At 37.8% G+C, this 25,104-nt stretch overlaps 2 protein-coding genes across 3 annotated transcripts in view; one reads left to right on the top strand and one right to left on the bottom strand.

The window, feature by feature from the left end:
• The window catches only part of LOC115885933 (dexamethasone-induced Ras-related protein 1), a 66,801-nt gene extending 46,244 nt beyond the window's left edge, over positions 1-20,557 (bottom strand). For both annotated transcript variants that reach the window (XM_030904965.1, XM_030904966.1), the window contains exons 1-2: positions 20,394-20,557; positions 2,410-2,652 (exon numbers count right to left, since the gene is read on the bottom strand). In XM_030904965.1, coding sequence (XP_030760825.1) covers positions 2,410-2,602 — 193 coding nt within the window. In that variant the 5' untranslated portion in view covers positions 2,603-2,652; positions 20,394-20,557. The remainder of the gene's footprint in view (positions 1-2,409; positions 2,653-20,393) is intronic.
• Positions 8,720-9,535, top strand: LOC115885910 (craniofacial development protein 2-like). The gene has a single exon (XM_030904938.1). The coding sequence runs from the start codon at positions 8,720-8,722 to the stop codon at positions 9,533-9,535; it is 816 nt and encodes a 271-aa protein (XP_030760798.1).
• Positions 20,558-25,104: the final 4,547 nt, after the last annotated feature.

Here is a 25,104-nt window from a genome sequence, read left to right as displayed (position 1 = left end):
GGGCTTTTTAATTCCAGTTCTCTACTACAATATGTCCCCGGATTGTCTTTTGTTGGCAAGGGGAAACACTTTTTATTATTAACTTTTTGAGAAAGATACATTCTTCACAAAAGGTTTCACTTGTTGTAAAATGGGTAAACCCGTTAATACTTATAAGTTAGTTTAGTAATTTATTTAGGCTGTATTCCGTTGCAAAACCAGACGAACCAGACTGGTAAACTACGGTAAAGAGCGGTTCCTGAAAAACTTCGGTTTGATACGGAACGGTTTGGTAAAATACTGGAAACGTCAAATGTTTTAGACGTTTTCTAAATTTTAATACCTCTATTATAAAATTTATCTTTTATGCATTTTTAATGTACTTATTCTCTGCTTTTACGTTTGCTTCTTCTTTTCAATGGAGTTTAATATTGAAAAGTACTTTATTAATAAACTGTTAAACTCGTTAGACAGCTCAAGTGAAGATTTGCAGGTCCAGTATTAAAACAGATCAATAATAAATAAACAAATCTAATCAATATTTATATTTTTATAGCTTACAAAACATTCACGATTGTTTGTTGTCTTGTTTTTCATGTTTTCTTTAAATGTTTCCGACTTTAAGAAACAATGGCTGCATGATAAGTTTATGTGATCCTAAAAAGTCATTCGATTTAGTTAATGAAATTTATTTACCTTTACTGCCTACCTCCAGTGCTTTTGGATGTAGATACAAAATATTATTACAAATTTTAGAAATTAATTTTGTGGAAATTTGGAAAAGTATAATTAACCATTTTAAAACAAGCGAAGATTTTTATGAAGAATGCATTTTTCTCAAAAAGTTAATAATAAAACGTGTTCTTCTTGCAAAGACAATCCGGGGACATACTGTATATTATCATCACTAAAAAATTGTGTGTGCATTATGTGCGCATATTGGCGTTACTAGCAGCTATTAAATTGAAGGATCTGAAGGAAATGTTTGAAAAAGTGTAGTTTGACAAAAAAGCAATAAATTAAAAATAAATAAATAATTTAATTCGCTTTCACAAAATTTCTTTTCACAGGTTCTTTCAGTATAGGCGTCTTCAAGTAGACCTACACGTAAAGAAACGATCGGAAAAATCTGCCAACTGGAGTTTGGAAATTCTCTTGGTCCAGACATTAAGGAACATCAAAATACCTAGATTTCCGACACATCTTTTATACTGAATGTACTCGAATATTTCTCTGATTTGTCTCGGAAGGAACAGAAGCAAGACAATTTGAATAGCTGCCCTATTATAATTTGCTTAGTGGCCTTTGGTGGAAATTTGTTTTATGAGTAAAAAGCCACTGACCAGCCGCAATATATACATATGTTACTCTAAAAGTCCGAAATGCGGTAAAACCTAGGATAAGCTCGCTAAACCTAGGATTTACCAAAAGCATGTGGTAAAAGCCAGAAAACTATATATTTTGCTTCCATTTCGGACTTTTACCGGACTCAAACAGTAAATCTTAGGATTTACCACACCGCATTAGTAAAAGTACGAATAAGCAAGTGGTAGTAAAAACCAAGCCAAATAACCAGGCTAACCTAATTACGAGTAGTTAGTGTTTTTGGTAAATCCTAGGTTTAGCGCGCTTATCCTAGGTTTTACCGCATTTCGGACATTTACAGTAACAAATATAAGACTGATGCGTTACAAAAATCGACCATTATAACACCGAAGTTAAGCGACGTAAGGCGATACTAGTGGATGGACGGGTGACCGGTTCGAAACTCTGTATCGTGCTGTTGTCCAAAAAAAGGCAAAAGTGTAAAATCTATTGACACACACTGCTCATTCACGCCGCGCCGCTTCGAGGCCGGATGAGATCGGATATCTCGTGAGTAAGAGTCGATTTAGACACTTGCCAAGTCGGTAGGCCATTGACATGATATGGCCGAAGACCGCGGTTCGGATACCGCGTAAACAAAGTAGGCCCCGTCCAGATTAGCTCTGGCAGCAAAAAGGAGACGTTAACTGAAATCTTTACTTTACTTTACTTTATTGCTTGAAAAAATTCTGACGTTTTCTTTCAAAACACCCTATATACTCTTATGTTAGCGGATGACCAAATAGTCATATCATCAGATGAAAAAAATAAAATATCTCGTCATAGGTGATAAAAGTATTGAGCTAGACTCAATGGATGTTTTAATCACAGGATGCAACAGGTTTAGATATTTAGGAGTAAGTTTATCAGACGTTGCTATAAGCGATGCTAATGTAAATAATAAAAATAATCAATGAGAAAGGGTCATACGACAGTCGAACTCCGTCCTGTTTTTATATGTTTTTATTGACAAAAACTGCTGAAAGATTCTAAACTAATAAAACAGCCTTGAAAACGACACCAAAATATATAATAATCAAGAAAAATAGTAAATAAAAGTCTTACCTAGAACTACCAATCGAAAACAGTTTTTCGAAGGCGGTACGACGTCATCACACGAACCGGAATTATTGGCCGTATTTGCAGTTTGCTCGGTGGTTATGATCGACTGATGTTCGTTATCCGCTCTGTGGTTGCACATGTTCTTTTCCTCTTCATCTTTGGAACAGAACCAGCTCGTGCACGTGCTAAAATTCATGGTGGAATTTTGATTATTTTCGTGCAGCTTACATCATGATTAGCATCAATCTGAAACAACAAACTGCTCTGAAATAAAAATATATTTACGCGTCTCGGTCAGAATGACAAATTATGAATTATGAAATCAATATATTCATAGACTGACATTTGCTTAAATTTTGAAATTTAACACAACGTTTCGGTAAGATATATCATTGACCATTATCAAGATCAAGTGTGATCGTATAACGGTGATTCGAACAATTCCAAACAACTGGTCGATTTCATGAATTCGAATAATTTCACACGATTGATTGATTTATTTGTGTCACCATAACGGTCAGTGATACAGCTGACCAAAACATTGTGTAGACTTTAGAAATTAAAGACAATGTCAGTTCAAGAAGATTTAATTTTATGAGATTTTCAATTAAATTTATGAGATTTTATCTCATAATTTATAAGATTGTCCATCACTTTGAAAAAAAATAATTTCTACTGTTCTGCCGGTTTAATTCATATAAATTAATCTTATACTACGACAGCAGCCCTCTAGTTATATTGTGGACTGACAATGGAAATTTGGGCATCTGTATACAGGGTGTTTCAAAAAACATATGCCATCTCTCGTGGGAAGATTCCTCACGTAAAAATAAGATTTATTTTTCATATCAACATAGTTCCGATTCTGCTTTGTTTCGTAGCTACAGGGTGTTAAAGTCTTAATAATTTTTCGATTTATTATAATTTTCTTCCAAGTACTTTTAATTAGTAAATTTTGAGAGTAAAAGTTACGAAAAGTACACACGTACTTGTCGAAATCGACAAAATATCAAGAGACAACATTTAATCGGCATTAAACTATTTACACTATTTCGCTAACAAGAGAAAAAAGTCAGTGGCGTACATGCTTTTTTTAGAAAAATATTCCAGTGATAACCTATATGCATGTCCCCGGTAAACATGTCGCATTTATAGTAACTTTTACCCTTAAAATTTCATTCAAAACGTTAAAAGTACTAAAAAAATATAATAAATGGAAAAAATATTAAGACTTTAACACCCTGTAGCTACGAAACAAAGCAGAATCGGACCTATATTGATATGAAAAATAAGTCTTATTTTTACGTGAGGGATCCCCACAAGGGATGGCACATGTTTTTTGAAACACCCTGTATAAACTGGGTTTGGAATAATGTGAAATGCCTCTCACCGAATCAATGATTTGTTATTCGAATGAATTTTTAAATGATTCTGTTAAGAATGTACTATGAAAAGAAAATTCCACTTCTCCAACTCCTAGTGGATGACATACCAAGAATTTACAACTTTGAGAAACACCTCACTGTAGTATTGAGTAATAAAAAGGATTGGGGAAGAAAGAAACGCTTACTCAGCATATAAAAGACCATACCATCACGTGGTATACTGATGCTTTCAAAACCAAAGCAGGGACAGGGATAGGAGTATTTGGGCCGAAAACTAAATATTCCTAACCAATGGGCACCTACCCCAGTATCCTTCAGGCAGAAATTTGCGCTATCGAAAGATGCGTACAATTTATCTTAGATAGGAACTATCGAAAACAGGAAATTGCCATCCTATCCGATAGTCAAGCAGCACTTAACGCGATTAACTCAGTAACCATCAATTCGAAGTTGGTCAAAGAATGCCTAGAGAAGCTTAACAAATTAGGCAAAGAAAATAAAGTCCTTCTACTCTGGGTGCCTGCTTACCAAGGGATGCAAAAAGCATGAATGAAAAGGCAAATGGAAAAGCAAATGATCTAGCTAGAAAAGGAGCGAACACTCCACTAACTGGACCAGAACCGTTCTGTTTTCCAAACGGGAACCGAAAGCGGAACTGAAGAATCTGGAAGACTCCATCCGTAACTTGGAATGGGTGTCCTCCAACGGTCTAAGACACTCGAAAAAGTTCCTCAGAACTTATGACCGAGAAAAATCAAAGGTTTTCCTTGATTTAAGTAAAAACATTCTTCGGATTGTCACGGGGTTTCTAACAGGACACTGTCTCCTCAACGAACACCTCAGTAGGCTGAAACGAGAAACAACGGCGAATGCAGATTTTGTGGGGAAAACGGGGAAACACCAGAACACCTTATCACTCAGTGCGCCGAGACGACGACCATTCGTGCCATGGACATCTGATGTCGAGGATGGAGAGCTGGCCTCTGTAGAGCCGTCTCAGATACTGGCTTTTGTTAAAGCCCTGATACTGTATGATGAGTTATAACTCGTTATAACTCAAGAAAGGGGAACACACAATAGATCTATAAGGTCGCGGTGATTAACTCCCCTCCTAAACACTCTACATTCTACATGTACTATGATCATGACTATAGGTTTTGATGAGTTCTCTATATTTTGGGATTACACGAGGACGTGATGAAACGTTAGATGTGGTAACATCTTTTATATTATCAATTGAAATATCGATTTCAAACGTGGTCCCGAGTCGGCTCTATTAATATTTATGGTTGAGCGGACAAAGAGAGGGAAAGCCCGGGCAAAAAATAGAGAGACGGCATGATGAGTCGGTCTGCGCGCGGCGCGGCGTCTGCCACGTGGTCTCAAAAAGATAAAAAGAAAAGAAGCCGACCGGGAATGCCTTTTCACCTTTTTTTCATTGTCGGTTCGAAGAGATTTAGTTGTAAAATCCGGATAATTATTAATTCTAAAAACCCGTTTTCCGATATATTTATTATTAAAAATGGGCTAGCCACGTATGCAGGATCCAGGAAAACCGCCGACCGAAATCTCTTCTTTACAGTGAGCTTGTAGACGGTAAGAGGAAACCGGGTGGACAACTCAAAAGATACAAGAATATTTTCCAAGAAATCTTAAAGTTGATAAGCATGCCGAATCAGTGGGAGGAAGCAGTGCCCAATAGAACGCAATGGAGAAGAATTGTAAACTCAGTTAACGACAACCAAAGAGTAAAGAGGCAACAAAGTAATGAGATTTTTGAAGCGGAAGAGAGGTAATATCACGCATCGGGCTTTTCAGTCACGGAAAAGCTCATGAAAGAACATACGTAGTGTGTTCCAACACAAACAAACATCTTGCGTAACCATCTTCTGATATGCATCAAATACTCGTCATCGAGTAATGGCAGTAATAGTAATTATTACAAAATCTACCTAAGATATATTATTTAATGATGGCTAACTGGTCAACGGACGTCTGATGTTTAAAGTAACGCATGTTGGTGTATTGTGGTGAACTAGTGTTATATTAAAGATATATTAAAAGCTAGACATATTAGTGTCAATTAACATTTAAATAGCAACAATGAGGAAGATGCATATATTTTATTTTTCGCCAGAAACTGTTCAATTTATTAGAATAAATATGTGTAAATGCAAAAAAAAAACTTTTTTTTGAAAGCAGTACCACAATTTTATAAAACGGGCAATTAAAATACTATGGACAACGCAAACGACGCCTCGCGAATTGAAACGATATTCTATTGGTCTGACGTCACCCGCCGTTCTCGTCGACGCGCGATGGCCAGCAGCAGCCAGACGTGTTCCGTTTATGTACGTATTTAGGTGGCGTACTAAGACATTTTTGTTGCTTTTAGCGTTGATTGAAGGAGCTTTTTATGCTTTTTTGTGAGTTATTATTTGTATGTGTTGTGTGTTCTGAGAATTTTTTAAGTAATGGCAGATTCCGGGTTTGTAAAAGCACAATCAGATAACTTGCCAAAAGTCGATGCTTTTATGTTGGCTGCTTTTATAAATACAATTCCCAATTTATTGGTGCCGAATTACGAGGAAAAAAACAGAGAGGTATGTAACATTTATTCTTTGTAGTACTGAGGCATATTTAAGTATAAGTAGGTACCTACTGTTACGAACTTTTATATAGTTACAAATATTAATGTTATAAACTTATTTTCCAGATCAGGTAGGGAGACGTATGGAGATAATGCTGTAGGTTATGTAGAAGTGAAAAGAGACAAAAATATTTGTTTAGTACGTGGAAAAATAACTCCAGAGCATAGCGTGAAAAAGAAAGTTTTTTTTATATATATTGACACCCCCTTACCCTTGTTATTTTTAAAGATTGTTTTTTTACGAAATTATAGGAAATAAATTGTTTATCAGTAATGAAAATATTATACAAGGTGTCCCATAAGCAAACGCCAAAATTAAGTTACTTTTTTAAGCGAAACACCCTATATATTTTTGGATTCTTCGGAAATTTCTAGATATTCTAGATATATTTCATGTATAATATCCTATACCTATCTTCAAATGTTTACGAAATATTGACAGTTGAAAAGCGAAAAATACATACAATTTTCCGGACCACCTTTTTTGAGACACCTATCTAGAATTAAAGAAACATATCTAGAATTAATTTTAAAAGAGAGTATATGAAAAACCATGCAACTTTTTTATTTAATGTTTTCTTCTAAAACTTGCAGTTAAGGCTGTATGTGGGTGTCAAAATATAATGAATAACCCGGTACATTCAAATTTCATATACCTATGTAAGACAATATACATAAATATATGAATTTACATCAAAGTGATCTTCACAACAATAAATCGTAAAAATAGAGGATAATTTAACGTTTTTCTTTTCATCTCTTCTCATGGCCTTGGAGCATTTTTTTCTGTTTTCGCTCATCCATTACTATTTATAAATATCACTAATTACTAATTATGTATTAATTAACCCAAATAACTAAAATTTTGACTCGGATTCAACAGCGTTTAAAAGCAAACTGTGTAAAATAAATACGCGTCTGGCTCCACTCAACAAGAAGAACGGCGGGTGACGTCACAGCGGCAAGGCGCGGTAGAGAGCGTTTGCTCGGCCATTTAAATTAACAATATTTAATTATTTTATATTAGAGGCATTTCTTAACCGATATCAACGATTTTTTTTTGTTCAATTTGTAATTATATGAACTATTTTTTAAAACCATTATTTAAAAACATGCATTTTCCTCATTGTAATTATAGTTTTAACTTAATAACTACTACCGCACGGACAAGATAATTTGTGACACATTTTTTTAGAAAAATATGAAATGACACAAACTCGTTACACTATTTCATCTGTAGGATATATTCTATATAATTAAATTGAAACAACAAATTCCCTCGAAAGTATCTTCCTCTACGCGCTTCCAAATGTTCCCTTTGTCTTTACCGCGCTAGGCGCTAATTCCGCTGGATTTAAAGCAAAACATGCAAGGGCTTTTGTAGTGGCATTTTATTCGCGCTTAAACACGGAACAATTGAATTTGAGTCTTGCTGGCGGTAATGGCGAGTTCATTAGCCTAATTACATTTTGTGTTTTAGGATTTTACACTCTACACTACATCAAAAAGCGTAATCCGAACATAAATTTGGATAAAGGGTTCTGAATAGAATGTGTAATTGAATATTGGGAAGGTATTTTTTTGAAATGTGTAAGGGATATTTTTTGTAAAAACAAAGCAAAAATTCCCATTTGACGATTCCCTATAAAGTTATTGGGTTATAATATGGTGAGCCAGGATCAAAATATTACTTAAAATATTATAGACCTTTTTTCAAAGAATAATATCCAGTCATATAATATTTGTAGTGGTATAGGTATTATTTATTTCACTGTATAAAAGTAGAATTATTCAAACAGCTACTCTACTTACTATATTAATACACATTAACAAACAAAATAAATGTAGTTTATTGGGTGTATACAGCCAGTAAGTCTACTACCAGTAATATACAATATACAGGGTAGCGCCTCTCATATGCCGCGGAAGCTCCAAGAAGAACGGTAGTTTATATCGAAATGAAATTTAGGCATATATAGGTTAACCCGTGTGGGGTTGTAGATCCCCCATCGGGCGCCTCCCCGGGTGGCGGATAGGGGAATGCCTTCCAGATATGGGGGGTACCGGGGAAACCAAATACCCGGGGCGGACCAAAATCTACCTGGTGGAAGGCAGCAGTTCCCCCAGTATCCTAGATGTAGCGATTGAAAAATAATCTTCATTTACGGCATATCTATGAACGTAGAAGGCGTGACTGGTACAGTTTAAACGGCTTCTGCACTGCGGTACAAAAAGGAAACGGAAGTCCTAATGCACTAACTTTTCCAAAAAATTCAATATGGCAGATACAAACTCAGGAAGGGCCCTCAGTCCGGGGCACTCCTTAAATGGAGAGAGGGTGCGAAGAATCCCCCCGTATGCAAAATTTCAGATATTTGACAGAATTACCAGGGTTGCCACATGGAATGTGCGAAGTCTTTACGCGGCTGGTAAACTTGCCAACCTAGATGCGGAGATGCACCGATTGCAAATAAAGATCTTGGGCCTATGTGAAGTCCGATGGCCCGGTTCCGGCACTATAAGAACAGAACACGGAACCCTCTATTACTCAGGAAATGACAACCCGAACCATTACAACGGTGTCGGAGTTCTAGTCTCTTCAGGTATTGAGAGATCGGTCGTCGATTTCTTTCCCATTTCGGATCGCCTGATGGTTCTTAAAATTAAAACCTCACGTCGAATAATGAACATTGTTCAGGTATACGCACCAACAAGTGAAAAGCAGGATGATATGGTGGAACAGTTCTACAATGAACTGGAAGACATCATGAAACTCACAAAGAAGGGGGAACTAACCATTATCATAGGTGATTTCAATGCTAAAGTGGGTATAGGAGCCGAAGGTGATGTGGTTGGAGGCTTTAGGCTAGGCATCCGGAACTTGAGAGGAGATCGCCTGGTTCAGTTTTGCACTGAACAACAACTTGCCATCGTTAATACATTTTTCAAGCAGCCTCCTCGTCGTCTCTACACTTGGAGGTCGCCGGCGGACTGTGATGAGCATCTAATTAGGAATCAAATTGATTTCATACTGATAAACAAGGAGCACAAAAAGGCGGTAAAGTCAGTTAAAACGTACCCGGTGCTGACGTAAACAGCGATCACAACCCGGTGGTGATGGATCTAAAGGTGAGGCGCTTCATACATGCGAGACCAACTAAGACACCGAAACGCATAGATATCAGACAACTCAAAGAACCCCTAAAAAAAGCAATCACTAGTCATACGCTAGAGAGGAGATTACAAACTAACATCGAACTGGGAGCACCAGTCAGCGAAGTGGAGGAAAAATGGAAAATTGTGCGAAATGCGCTTCTTCAGACACAAACAGAAGACATTGGCTTTAACAACCACATAAAAAGAAAACCTTAGATGACCAACGAGATCCTAAAAATAATGCAACAGAGAAGGGAACAGAAAACAAAGAATAAGCTTAGATACCAAGAGCTCCATAGAATAGTAAGAAGAAAATGCAGGGAAGCAAAAGAACAGTGGCTAGCGGAGAGGTGCAGTGAAATAGAGCAGCTTCAAAAGAAGTGTGACTTGTTTAATATGCACAAAAAGATCAAAGAAGTGACTTGGAAACATCAAAAAAAGGTACAGCGGACTACTGCGCGACACCCAAAATCAAATCCTCGTGGGCCCTGAGGAAAAGCTGAAACACTGGAAGGATTATGTGGAAAACCTCTTTCGTGATAATAGGCCAAATCAGAGCCCACAGGCAAGCCACATCAATGAGGCGAGCCCTGTTATCACCAAGGACGAGGTACGGCATGCCATCAATCTACAAAAGGATGGTAAAGCAGTAGGACCGGATGAAATCCACGCGGAAACACTAAAACTCCTCACCTATCAAGACGGTGCTGGGCTAACTTACCTAACAGACTTGTTTAACGACATATACAGTTCCGGTAAAATACCATCAGATTGGCTCAAGTCAACTTTTGTTACCCTGCCTAAGAAGGCCCACGCATCCCGGTGTGACGACTATCGAATGATAAGCTTAATGTCTCATGTGCTAAAGATCTTTCTACGAATCATACAAACGCGTATATACAGGAAATGCGAACAGCAGATAGATCACACCAAGTTTGGCTTCAGGAATGGCGTGGGGACCCGTGAAGCACTGTTTTCGCTTAACATACTTACACAGAGGGCACGCGACATGAACATAAATATATATGCCTGCTTCATAGACTTCCGTAAGGCTTTTGACTGCATGCAACACCAGAAAATGCCTGAGATCCTGAGAGCCACGGGTGTGGACGAGGGAGATCTGAGAATTGTAACCGAGCTCTACTGGCATCAAACGGCCCAAGTAAGGGTGGAGGACCGCCTGTCGGAAGAAATGGTTATAGGGAAAGGCGTCCGACAGGGTTGCATATTATCACCCCTGGTCTTCAATTTATATTCGGAGGTGATCTTCACGGAAGCCCTTTAAACATATGCACGATGGAGTCAAAATCAGTGGAACCATAATTAATAACATCAGATATGCCGACGATACTGTCATCATTGCTAGCAGCTTACCTGAACTCCAACAGTTATTGGACAGTGTCGTGGAACATAGCGCACGTTATGGGTTGCTTATGAACAGTGCAAAGACGAAACTTATGGTTTACTCAAAAACACCAATACAAGCCATTCTTCAAACAAACAATAACATGATTGAACAAGTGTCATCCTTTAGATATCTGGGTGCACTTGTTGAAGGGTGTGATCCGAAAAAGGAGATCCTGTCACGGATTGAACAAGCTAGGAATGCTTTTTTCAGTATGAGGAACCTTTTCATCAGGCGGGACCTCGACCTACAACTCCGACTACGAATGCTTCGATGTTATATATTCCCAATTCTCCTCTATGGCTGTGAGAGCTGGACTCTCAGTCCGCTCATAGAAGCCCGCATCGAGGCTTTTGTATTTGTACAGGAGAATACTACGAATATCCTGGATGGATAGAAAAACTAACACTGAAGTACTCAGAGCTATGCAGAAGGGCAAAGAACTCCTTACAACTATCAAGGAAAGACAAATCCAATATATTGGGCATATCATGACAGGAGATAAATACGAAATGCTGCGTCTTATAATTGAGGGGAAAATCGAAGGAAAGAGGTCAGTCGGAAGAAGACAGAACTCCAAAGACCTGCGTCGATGGCTTGATCGAACATCAGTCCAAATTTTCAGGGATGCCATCTCCCGAGTCACAATTGCCAATTGGATCGCCAACCTCCGAAGGGAGACGGCGTGCTAAGAAGAGGATGTAGGTTAACTAAAAGCATTTTTTAAAAATATATAGAATTATACAGGGAATCCCCAAAAGAAGTTACACATCAAAGTTGTGTTATTTTCTAACGAAACACCCTATATATTAATTAATTTTTGGATTGTAGAAAAAAATTAAAGGTGAGTCTTATTAAAGAAGCATATACCTAAAATCTAAGGATCTTGACATATTTCAGATTCTGTGAAAATGAAGAGTAAATTATAAATTTCGATAACAGCTACCTAAATTTTAGTTGAGCTTGTATAGCCTGGTATTTAATTACAGTAACCATTGTATGTTAAACCAAATTGAAATTTGACCCAAAAAGTTATACAGGGTAAGAAAAAATTAATATGGAACATTAATCACTTTTAAAAACAAGTTACTCCTTTATTTTAAATAGAACACCCAGTATATTTTTCCGGTGTTCAATGGGGAATTTATATCTCTTCAAAATATTATTAGAGCTGCCTAACCCTCAGATAAAGATTTTTCTAGATATTTTAATTTTTATGATTTTGCGTCAGTAGATCTTTATTATTTGAAAAAAGCTAGGGTGGCTGTGTATACCTTTTGTTAATTTAACAAAAATTAAAGATTGTATAGTAAAATACTCAACGGTGGTAAAAAGATACACGTTTAATACATATTTTAATTATAACAGTATTAAAACCAGATATATAAACCTATAATTATGTGACAAAAATTAGCTAGATGAAATCAGATGCTCAAAATGCTTCCTTTCCTGTTAACTGCATAAAATAATTATCTTTTCAAAAGGATCTTTTCATTTTAAGGTATACGTGGACTTTTACCTCGAAAAGCAGCTACAATAATTTCTCTCATTATGTCGACAATAGTTGGTCGAGTTTTGTAAACACTGTCTTTAATATATCCCCATAAAAAAACCAGACAGATGATAACTAGTTGTTAAAGTTGGACTAATTAGACAGCTATGTTAAAGTAAAGTCAGACATATCACAGCCACCTAGATTTTATCAAATAATAAAGATCAACTCAGATCAAATCATGTAAATAAAAATATCTAGGAAAATCTTTGTTTGAGGGGTAGGCAATCTTAATAGTATTTTGAAGAGACATGAATTCTCCATTGAATATCGAAATAATATACTGGGTGTTCCAATGGTTACCAATGTTCAATATTAATTTTGTCTCACCCATGATTTAAAGTTACAATAGTTAATTTAACTACATATTTTATACCGGGTAAATTCAAATTTATGTAGGTTTTACTGTAATTTAAAAACTTGTTCTTTATTTCTAGAAAATGTTAAATATGTCAAAAAACTTACATTTTAGTCATATGCTTCTCTTATAAAACTCACCTTTATTTTTCTCCCAGAATCCGAAAATAAATTAATATATAGGGTGTTCCATTACAAAAAACACAACTTTGATATGTAACTTTTTTGGGGATACACTGTAGAACTCTCTATATTTTTAAAAAGTGCTAGGAATTAACCTACATATGCTCACAAAATTTCATTTCGTTACAAACTGTCGTTCTCCTTGGAGCCTCCGCGGCGTATGAGAGACGCCACCCTGTATATATTTTTCACTTATAAAATATTAAAACCTATAATGTTATTTTTATTATTAGATTATTAAAGTCAAGACCCATAAAAAAGTTAAATTTATTTCCAAACTGTCACGATATGATATTTTTATGACCTTTAATTTTAAATTAATATCTTCTAAAAGCCAGAAGTCACGTTTAGCCAAGTATTATTAAGAGCTTAGTTCTAGATGATTATATTACAAAACTTTTCTTCGTTTTCTCTTAATGAATTGTAATTCTACAGGTTCTGCTGTCGATCATAGCTTAGAAAGAAGAACATAAAACCTCCTTCAAACTATTAATAAACTTCTCTTTATCGACGATGGTTCTTGATTTAATCAATTTTTGGAGCGCTCGTGAAAAACTCTATTGGAAATATCTATTCGGCTTTGGAACTTTTCCACCTGAGGAAGGGAATAATACTGTTACGGATTCCGTGGGTCCACTAATTTAAACTCACGATAAAATACTTAACGAATTTATTTTCTCACTTTATACACAATTACTAACTTATAACACACAACAAACTAACTATTCCTTCACCAAATTGTCCGATTTTCAATTTTCACGCGGTATATTCAAATTTCAAAAACTGTCTCAGTTGTCGATGGCTCCGGCTTATATACTCTATTGACTGCTTCTCGAAACTTCTCCAATTCTCGGAAAGCGTACTTCTTCATACCAGACAATTCTATTGTCTGATTCCCTTACTTCTCGACTTGACTAAAGATGGCGCCTGAAAAAGTCTTTTAATTTCTGGCGGATACGTTGCGGTTGTGCAGGCAACCAGTAATACATTTTTAATTTCTGGCGGATGCGCCATTTTTCTTGACATTGCCCCCTTCTCAAATTTGATCGTCCCGATCAAGGTTTCCTGTCTGGTATCTCTCAATCGATCCAGATGAACTACTTTCATCTTACTTCTAGGGCTGCGTTGAATCCGGTACACAACATCATTTATCCTCTTGATGACTGTATAAGGACCTTCCCATGCTGGAGTTAACTTTGGGGACCTCCCTTTCTTGCGCTGTGGGTTATATAACCATACCATATCGTCCTGTTGAAATCCCGTAGAATTAGCTCTGAGGTCGTAACGAGCTTTCATCCGGTCACTGGCTAGCGTAATCTTACTTCTCACGGCCTTATGAATTCCCAATAACCTTTCCTTCAGTTCATCCGCGTAGTCCTCTACGTTCGTGGTGCTGTCGTCTGGTGATCCGAACACCAAGTCACAAGGCAACCGTAATTCTCGACCAAATAAAATCTTCGATGGTGAAAGTCCGGTGGTGTTGTGAACTGCACTTCTATATGCCATTAGGAATAGTGGTATATGCTGATCCCAATCTCTTTGATGTTCATCCACCATTTTCGAGAGATGTTCTTCAATGGTCTTATTGAATCTCTCGACCATCCCATCAGACTGCGGATGTAAAGCTGTTGTCCTAGTCTTGTGAATACCAAGCAGATCACACATCTTCTGGAACAGTCTTGACTCGAAGTTCCTTCCTTGGTCAGTGTGAAGCTCTAAAGGAATTCCAAATCTACTGAAGACATTATTGACTAATACTTCAGCTACAGTCGATGCTTCTTGGTTTGGAATGGCAAAAACTTCTGGCCATTTACTGAAATAATCCATCGCCACTAAAACGTACTTGTTGCCCTTGTGCGTTTCAGGGAATGGGCCTGCAATGTCAACAGCGATTCTTTCGAATGGCAGTCCAACGTTATATTGTTTCATTTTTCCCCTAGAGCGAGTGCTTGGTCCTTGGCTGGCTGCACAAGTTTACATTGTCGACACCATTTCTTGACATCTTCGCAATAATCCACCCAGTAAAAACGATCTCTCAGCTTGCTCAAGGTCTTGTTTACCCCAAGATGGGCTCCAGTTTTACCACCGTGAATTTCTTCCAATACCTGGGTAACTTTCTTCCTTGGTACCAGTAACTGAGTTGTTACTGTCCTGCCATCCGCACTTTCCCACGTGCGCTTTAACAATCCATTCTCAATAACCAGTGAATTCCACTGAGCCCAGAGAGCTTTGAAAACTAGCCCTCTGTCCGCAATATCCTGCCACGGTGGTCTCTCGCCGTTACCTTCCTTGAGCCCTAGTATTGCTCCGATGTCTGGATCTTCCATTTGGTCTTTCCTCAACTGTGCCGTCGTCCACTGTTCATCAGCTCCAAGCTTAAAACTCCTTATCATGACAGTGCCTTCACGTTGTTCCGTTTTACAGCAGTGCTTACAATCGGTTTGACAGGGTCTTCTGGATAAACCGTCTGCGTTACCATGCATCTTCCCAGCACGATGTTGGATGGTAAAGTGATACTGCTGGAGCTTCTCGAGCCATCGTGCTATTTGGCCTTCAGGTTGTTTCATCTCCATAAGCCATTTGAGAGCCGCATGATCTGTCCTAATTAAAAATTCTTGGCCATACAGGTATTTATGAAAATGATCAACTGCCTTCACAATTGCTAGCAGCTCCTTCCGGGTAACGCAGTAATTCCTTTCTGGTTTGGATAGAACTCGACTGTAATATTCTATCACTCGTTCTTCGCCATCTTGCACTTGTGATAGCACTGCACCTATGCCGATATTGCTGGCGTCGGTATCCAGGATATACCTCCCTTGTTGTTGCGGGTAGGCTAAATAGGACTTGAACATAAAGCCGCCTTAAGTCTTCCAAAGGCTACATCACAATCGGTGTTCCATTCGTAGCCGACTTCATCACCTGTAAGTCTATGTAAGGGTGCAGCTATATTGGCAAATCCCTTGACAAATCTTCTGTAATAGGTGCATAAACCCAGAAAACTTCTAAGTTCATGTTTGTCGCGAGGTTTAGGCCAATCCTTGATCGCAGCGATTTTCTTCTGGTCGGTGTAAATTCCGTCTGCCGAGACTACATGACCCAAGAATTCCACTTGTCGCTGGAATAAGCTACACTTCTTCGGGTTCAAGTACAGGTGAGCATTCCGTATGCGGCCAAAGACTTCTTCTAAATTCGCAAATGCTCCTCAAAAGTTCTTCCCATAACCAATACATCGTCGAGGTAAACCAAGCACGTTTTCCAAGTTAATCCTCTTAACACCACCTCCATGAGACGTTCGAAAGTGGCTGGAGCATTGCATAATCCAAACGGCATGACCTTGAATTGGTATAGTCCGTTTCCTGTAGAAAAAGCCGTCTTTTCTTTGTCTTCCTCGTCCAGACCAACTTGCCAGTATCCACTCTTTAAGTCGAGAGTGGAGAACCAGCACGAACCTGCCAGTGTGGTTAACGTGTCGTCTATACGTGGCAGTGGGTAGCTGTCCTTCTTAGTGACGTCATTGAGCTTCCGATAGTCCACGCAGAATCGTGTACTACCATCTTTCTTCGTCACCAAAACAACAGGAGATGACCATGGACTCGATGATTCTTCGATAACTCCATCTTCTAGCATCTTATCTACCATTGTCTCCATTTCTTGTTGTTTGGAAAGGGGCACCCTTCTAGGACGTTGTCGAATCGGCTGAGCATGACCAGTATTAATCCGGTGCTTCACAAAATCCGTTCTTCCACTGTTGTTCTTCTCAAAAATACTGCCATGCTTTGAGCAGGAACTGCTTAGCCTTCTGTTTCTCCTCAGGTGTTAGTGATCCCATAGCTGTTCTAGATGTTTTAGTGTTCTTGGGATGCCTTTTGTGTAACAGCTGACGACACTTCATCACATCGGGTGACACTTCTTACAGGTTCGCAGATGGCTATCTTGTCACCTTTTTGGATCTTGACACAATTCATTGATGATCTTGACACAAAAACATTCGCAATTCTGATCGGTATATTCTTGTCGGTGTTCACCAATGATTTTCCCACCAAGTACCTATCTTGTTTCTTGTCGACACTTTGTACCAGTCCAACACAGCACCCAGCGATTTTCTCCACTTTACCGAATACGATCTTCTCGGTATTACCAGGTATCACCACAGTTTCCGCTGATCTTACATCCATCCTTCCTGGTCCCTCGTCTGGAGATAACATGAACTCTTCGTTTCCGATATTTAGGATATTTCTTTGGTGATCGAACGAAAATCCATGTTGACGAATCACATCCATGCCCAAGATGAAGTCATCTTCAATATCTGCCACTAAGACGCTATGCTGAAACTTCAAATTTTCTAACTTCAGTTCGACGATAGCCTCTCCCCGTACAACGGCCATTTCCCCCGTAACTGTACGTAAACACACTCTTCTTCCCAGAGGCATCAGCTTCAACCCTTGCACTGAGTTAGCTCGCACCAACGATACCATAGCGCCAGTGTCCACTGTCATTCGGATTCTCCTACCATTGACCTTCCCGTCGATCACTAAACTGTCAGCGGTTCTTCCCAGACTCCTAATGGAAAAAATCCTGGGGGCTCTGTTCTCCCCAGTCAATACTCGCCCCTTAGTATTGACTGATTTTAGTTTTCCTGGTGCCTACGTTCTCTGGATGGTGAACGGGATCGCATTTGAACGCGGCAATCCCGTTTAATGTGGCCATTCCTGCCACATCTAAAGCACCTTATGTCCTGGGATCTTCTATGGTTCTCTGTCTGGGTGTTGTTGCTACTCTTGTTCACTAGTAACTCACATAGTTTACTAAACATCTCCTCCAAACGTATGTGAGAACTTCCGGGCTGTTCCTCGACCGTTACCGATCTTATCTTTGGTCTAGGGATGGCGCTAAAGGCAGCTTCAATTTCCAGCGCCCTGACCAGTGCTTCGCTGCTGGTAGAAAATCGGGATATTTGCAGCGCCCTCTGCAATTCGTTGTCCTTCAGTCCGCTGATAAAGCACTGAGCAGCGAGTTCCTCCCTAAATCCTTCCGGTGCTACTGATATGCCAGGTGTACCAGCCGACGTAAGTCTGCTTCAAATTCCTGCAGACTCTCTCCGGACCTCTGCAGGCGTGTCTTGATCTGGGCCTGGTAAAGTTGGCGTCGATGTTGGTCGCCATATCTTCTGTCCAGTGCAGCAACCAATGTTTCGTATTCCTGCTGTTGGGCTGCAGGAATAGTTTGTAGCAATTCCAGGGCAGGGCCACGCAGCGCGATGACGAGTGCCGCTGCTTTCTCCTGGTCAGTCCATCCATTGGCAGCAGCCGCTGCTTCAAACTGGCGGTGGTACATCGTCCAGGTGGTTTGTCCATCGTAGGTCGGGGCCTTGAGGTTCGCAGTTCCATGAACGCCAGGTGTCCTTACTTGTACCTTGGTCTTCTGTAGGTCCATCTCCAATTTTTCCATTTTCTGCTGAAGGCGCTCCTCCAGATCTTCTACAACTTCTTGGAAATGGTTCTCCTGTCGTTTTTCCAGGTCTTCAAAATTCTTCTGTAGTCGAAATTCCTGATTTTCCAAAGTTTTCTTAAGACGGTCCTGATCTTCAAATTTTTCTTTCTGGCGACGCACTTCTAAATCTTCAACAATTTTCTCCAACCGTTCTTGTCTAATTCCTTGATTTTCTAAAATTTTCTGAATACGGTCCTGTTCTTCTTGTCTTTCTTTTTGACGTCGCTCCTCCAAACGAATTTCCAAATTACCCAGTATTTTCTCAAGCCGGTCCTGTTCTTCTTGTTTCTCTTGTTGTCGTTGAACTTTCAAATCTTCGAAAATTTTCTCAAGCCGGTCCTGTTCTTGTTGACGTCGTAGTTTTTCCTCTTCCTTTTCTCTTTCTAATCGGGCTCTGCTCTTCTTCTCGTTCTTTACGGAGTCTTTCTTGTTCTTCTGCTTTCTCTTTTCTAGTCGGGCTCGCTCTTCTTCTCGTTCTTTACGGAGTCTTTCTTGATCTTCTGCTTTTTCTTTTCGCAGCCTCTCTTGTTCTTCTGCCTTTTCTCTTCTCATATTCTCCATAAAATCGCCTAATAGTTTGCTTACTTCCTCCATTTTCTTCGCTTGTTCCCTTGTACCAACCATAAAATACTCTAATCCGGTCTAAAATCCTCCAATCCACTTAATTTCTTCTTAAAATCCTCTTGAATCGCACTTCCGACACCAATTGTTACGGGATTCCGTGGGTCCACTAATTTAAACTCACGATAAAATACTTAAACGAATTTATTTTCTCACTTTATACACAATTACTAACTTATAACACACAACAAACTAACTATTCCTTCACCAAATTGTCCGATTTTCAATTTCCACGCGGTATATTCAAATTTCAAAACTGTCTCAGTTGTCGATGGCTCCGGCTTATATACTCTATTGACTGCTTCTCGAAACTTCTCCAATTCTCGGAAAGCGTACTTCTTCATACCAGACAATTCTATTGTCTGATTCCCTTACTTCTCGACTTGACTAAAAGATGGCGCCTGAAAAAGTCTTTTAATTTCTGGCGGATACGTTGCGGTTGTGCAGGCAACCAGTAATACATTTTTAATTTCTGGCGGATGCGCCATTTTTCTTGACAATACTAAAAGGCTTTTAATTTACTAGTTTGAACAAGTTTGATTGGTTTGTGTTACGAGTTACGACCATCGAAATAGGTTAGTCATAAAAGAAGGTATAAAACTATAAAAAAGTGATCTGTCTTAAAAAAAATCTTAATTAATTGAATAAGCACATACCGTGTGGTGCATCGGAACACGGGACATAGGAAATCCCATGTAAATTTTAAAAAGGTCAAATATTATCTCCCCAGGTAATTTTATGCGAAAGTTGTATTACCCTTTTTTTAAGAGGCGTTAAAGTTGTACTGTTGTCTAGAATTTCGTCACATGTGGAACAGTAATTTAAAAGTTATTTGCGAAAATCTCTATCAAATTAATAAAATTTATAATACGGCCCAGCTGGTATTTTAATTGTAGCTTTCAGCAAAAATGTGATATGTCATTGTCAAATTTTGCTTGCAAAAATTTGAAGGTACAAAATAGAGTAATTTTGTATAAGATAATTAAGATTTGTGAAAAAGTTACGGTAATTATGCAGTATAGGTGTTTTTCGTATTTTTAGAGATTTCTTAAAAATTCTTTTTTTACGTGATTCCAGAGACCAAATACAACACAAATCCGGGTGTGACACACAAATCCGGGTGGCACGTTGAAAATTAGATAATTTATAATTTACATAATATTTATTATAAAAAAAATTGATACTTACGGGACGGGGGAGAAAAAAGGGGTGTTTGGGCGAGGTACTGCAGAAGGCCACCGGGAGACACTGAAATGAGGATTCCACGTCACTAAGGACACTAAATCACTATAAACATTTGCTAAAAAATAGTTAAAATATGGCATATTTGAAAGTAATAAATTCAAAACGACATTTCGTCCGCCATCAATCAATTGACATTTGTTTGACTGTGACATTTGATACTTTGACATCGTCTCACAACTGAAAACCAATGTTGCCAAACGTTGATCTATCCCGTAAAATATAAAGAAGGGAGCATAGCATAAAAAAAAAATATTATAATGCATTGGTTTCACTCTTTTTGGTTGGATTGGTTTAGTTATTTGGCGGGTTGGTTAGCGTGGTTATTTGGAGGGTGTTAGTTCATTGGTTAGTTGGTTAAACGTCGCGCGATGGAATTGTACATTAAATTTGCCGCTAGGTGCAAATATCAAATACTCATATGGTTGGGTTTGCAACGTTATTAAGGAAATTAACACCTTCCAAATAACCACGCTAACCAACCCGCCAAATAACTAAACCAATCCAACCAAAAAGAGTGAAACCAATGCATTATAATATTTTTTTTATAACAATTATATTTTTTTTTTGCTATAAGCAAAAAAAAATATAAAAAAGTTCTGGTCCGGCGTGAGATATGAACCACGGACCATTCGCTCACGAAGCGATGGCCTCATCAGTCACGGACATCAAGGAAAAGGGAGGAAAACCTGCTGACCTACGAAAGCGTGTTAGAACCTGTAGCGCTTGTCACTGTAATTTACGGGATAGATAAAGGGATAGATCAACGTTTGGCAACATTGGTTTTCAGTTGTGAGACGGTGTCAAAGTATCAAATGTTACAGTCAAATGTCAATTGATTGATGGCGGACGAAATGTCGTTTTGAATTTATTACTTTCAAATTTGCAATAGTTTAACAATTTTTTTGCACACTTTTATGGTGATTTAGTGTCCTTAGTGACGTGGAATATACGAATATAATTTACATAATATTTATTATAAAAAAAATTGATACTTACGGGACGGGGGAGAAAAAAGGGGTGTTTGGGCGAGGTACTGCAGAAGGCCACCGGGAGACACTGAAATGAGGATTCCACGTCACTAAGGACACTAAATCACTATAAACATTTGCTAAAAAATAGTTAAAATATGGCATATTTGAAAGTAATAAATTCAAAACGACATTTCGTCCGCCATCAATCAATTGACATTTGTTTGACTGTGACATTTGATACTTTGACATCGTCTCACAACTGAAAACCAATATTGCCAAACGTTGATCTATCCCGTAAAATATAAACGAACGATGGCCTCATCAGTCACGGACATCAAGGAAAAGGGAGGAAAACCTGCTGACCTACGAAAGCGTGTTAGAACCTGTAGCGCTTGTCACTGTAATTTACGGGATAGATAAAGGGATAGATCAACGTTTGGCAACATTGGTTTTCAGTTGTGAGACGGTGTCAAAGTATCAAATGTTACAGTCAAATGTCAATTGATTGATGGCGGACGAAATGTCGTTTTGAATTTATTACTTTCAAATTTGCAATAGTTTAACAATTTTTTTGCACATTTTTATGGTGATTTAGTGTCCTTAGTGACGTGGAATGCTCTTTTCAGTGTCTCCCGGCGGCCTTCTGCAGTACCCCGCCCAAACACCCCTTTTTTCTCCCCCGTCCCGTAAGTATAATTTTTCTCATAATAAATATGTAAATTATAAATTATTTAAAAAAAAATTTCAACGTGCGCACACGGATTTGTGTTGTATTTGGTCTCTAGAATTACGTCAAAAAAGAATTTTTGAGAAATCTCTAAAAATACGAAAAACACCTATACTGCATAATTACCAAAGTTACGATGGTTAAACGGCATTTTGCTGGAAATAGTATTCCCGCTGTGTTAGATATGTTCGCAGCTCAGTACCCGGAAAGCCTGTACCAAATAAGTCACCTGTTTGAGTTTAAAGAATAAATCAGAGGTTTGAAACTAAATACACTAAGGTATTAAGCACATGGAAGTGTAAAGACAAAATAATTGAACAGGAAGAAAACAACAATAACTTGAATATTCTTCATGTTAAAGAAAAGAAAAACATTGACTCCCGTTTATTGGAGATACAGTAGGAAAAGACCACAGGATCTTACGCCGAACGACTTCTTCCTGTGGAGCTCAATCATATTAAATACAGAAATTTAGATGGACTGAAATCGACATCGTGGAATGCTAAAGGTACTGCCCTTAACAGTTTTGTATTGTGAGGCGTGAATTTCACAATCATTTGAGGTACTGTTTGGCTGTGAATGGGGGATTATGTAAACATTTTATTAATTTTAGCATAGTTTAATAAAGTTCCTTTAGTTACAAATATTTCTTTTATTTGTTAACTTATTGTGGATGTATGTATGTGAGCAAAGCCTGTGAGTGATCGAGTAATGAATGGTACACCGCGAATACTATCCTCAGTTCAACTAATTCGTTTGTAGGTGATCATTACAATTCAGAAAAAAATTAACTACCCTTTTCAAACAACATAAATTCTTGTAAACAAAAAAATGTGACATCGAATTTGACAATGACAAAATCATATTTTTGCTGGTACTTTAATTGTAGCTTTCTCTGAGCCGTATTATAAATTTTTAGTAATTTGAAGATAGATGTTTGCAAATAACTTTTAAACGCCTATTTGAAATAAAACTGAATTCTAGACATACAACTTTAACGCCACTTCAAAAAAGTCTAATACAGTTTTTGCATAAAATCATCTGAGGAGTTAATAGTTGACCTTTTTAAAATTTACATGGGATTTCCTTTGTCCCGCGTTCCGATGCACCACAAGGTATACAGGTGTCCCGAAAAGGACCAGTTATCAGTTTAAAAAGAATCCTTAAGTGTAAAACTACTGGAAATACAAATGATGAATTTATGAATAACATCGCCACCTCTAGCCAAAAACGAAAACCCATTACAACTACCCAGGGCCGGCGGAAAGGCCGGGCGGCTGCCCGGGGCGCCGTATCCGAGGGGCGCCACGACGGCAACGAAAATATTTAAAACCGGTAATCTAATCAAAGAGTAACGAATGACCAGATCAATAATTAATCGGTACTATCAATTTCCACATTAAAGTATTACCAATTACCACACCACATAGGGAAGAATATCTGACTAAACATTATAAACACTACTAGACGTATCCTATTATAGTTTACTGAAATTATGCTCAAAAAATTCGTATTCGTTTAATTTCTTCCATTCTATATGTTTTTTGGGTGCTCTATTCGAAACTGGGATTTGCGAATTCGTTTTCGTGGAAAAATCTTAAACAAAATAAAATAAAAAATATAAATCTGATTTGTTCGCGGTATTTTACTTATAATTCAAAAACTATCAAGTTTTTGTAAATTACCTTTCTTTCTATAATTCTTGTTTTTATAAATTTTCTCTAAACAAACTGTTTTGGGTCAAGAGCCAGCACAATTGACACTTTTAGACTGACTGCTCAAAATCGCACTTTTTCTAATACCCTTTTATTTGTTATTAATGCCTGATGTACCCTAAAATTATATATCGATATCCTTATTATCCAAAAAAAGCTTATGTTTGCCTCATTAGTTAAATTAATTTATTAACAGTAGTGGGAAAATTTATCAATCTTTTGTTGATTTTCATTTTCCCAATTGAATGTGTATAATAATACACTGAAAATGGTAGCAGAATCGTAGAATTTTCTCATTAGAGCAAGACAAAGGAATGCATCTCAATCACTGGCTCAACCTCATTTTAAAGCCCACAAAACTGTATTTGATCATAAACTGATTGTGGACGAAATAATTGATTGTGAAAAAGAAAAGAAAATTTTCTTAAATTCTTATAGAAAAATAATGCAACTGCTTGAAACTAAATACTAATATTTTCAAAGATTACTTGTACCAGGACGAGACTTCCGAAGTTCGAATTATATTTCTCATAACTCTATATACCGGGTGCGTCTCAAAAGTGGCTCACCTCTATAACTTGTTTATTTTTTCAGAAAAAAAAACGAAATTTGGTATGTTAGTACAGTTTGACAAATATAGGAAGAGACTTGGGGATAGCACCGGTCGCGCACACGATAGAGAGAGAACGCATTTGGCGGAAGAGAGATGCAGTTACGCTACGAAAAATCTGATTAAAGCAAATTTGTGTGCTGTCCACTGCGCATCGAGGGGCGTCTCTTATTTTATATTTCTCACGTCTCTAGCTATACTTGTTAAGTTGTATACGACATAAATTAGGATTAATTGACGTATTCAATTGTTTTTGGTCACTTCCTGTTTCACCGGAAATTACTACAACTTTTGATTTTTAAATGGCACCCTCGGTATATTTCTACTTTATGACATATGTCATGTCTTGATATTTTCGATTAAAAATACGATTTTGGCATCTTTTGGACCGGCCAGGACAAGACACGAAAAACATTAGACGATCAAATCCATTTTTCCAAGGCTCCTTGTTTAAAAATTAGTGTTTTTAACAGAACCATGGCACTCTAGATTGAAATTTAAAATATAATGTTTTTTGGACGAAAATATCAAAAGTTGACATATGATATGTCATTCTACTCAGAGTGTCATTTTCTATCAAATAAAGTAGAAGTATACCGAGGTGCCATTTAAAAATCAAAAGTTTTAGTTA

The sequence above is a fragment of the Sitophilus oryzae genome, unplaced genomic scaffold (assembly GCF_002938485.1).
Source record: "Sitophilus oryzae breed Bouriz unplaced genomic scaffold, Soryzae_2.0 scaffold_465_pilon_pilon, whole genome shotgun sequence".
In the NCBI taxonomy this organism is placed as follows: domain Eukaryota; kingdom Metazoa; phylum Arthropoda; class Insecta; order Coleoptera; family Curculionidae; genus Sitophilus; species Sitophilus oryzae.
The sequence above is the reverse complement of the archived record's forward strand: the minus strand, read 5'-3'. Positions and strand labels throughout refer to the sequence as shown.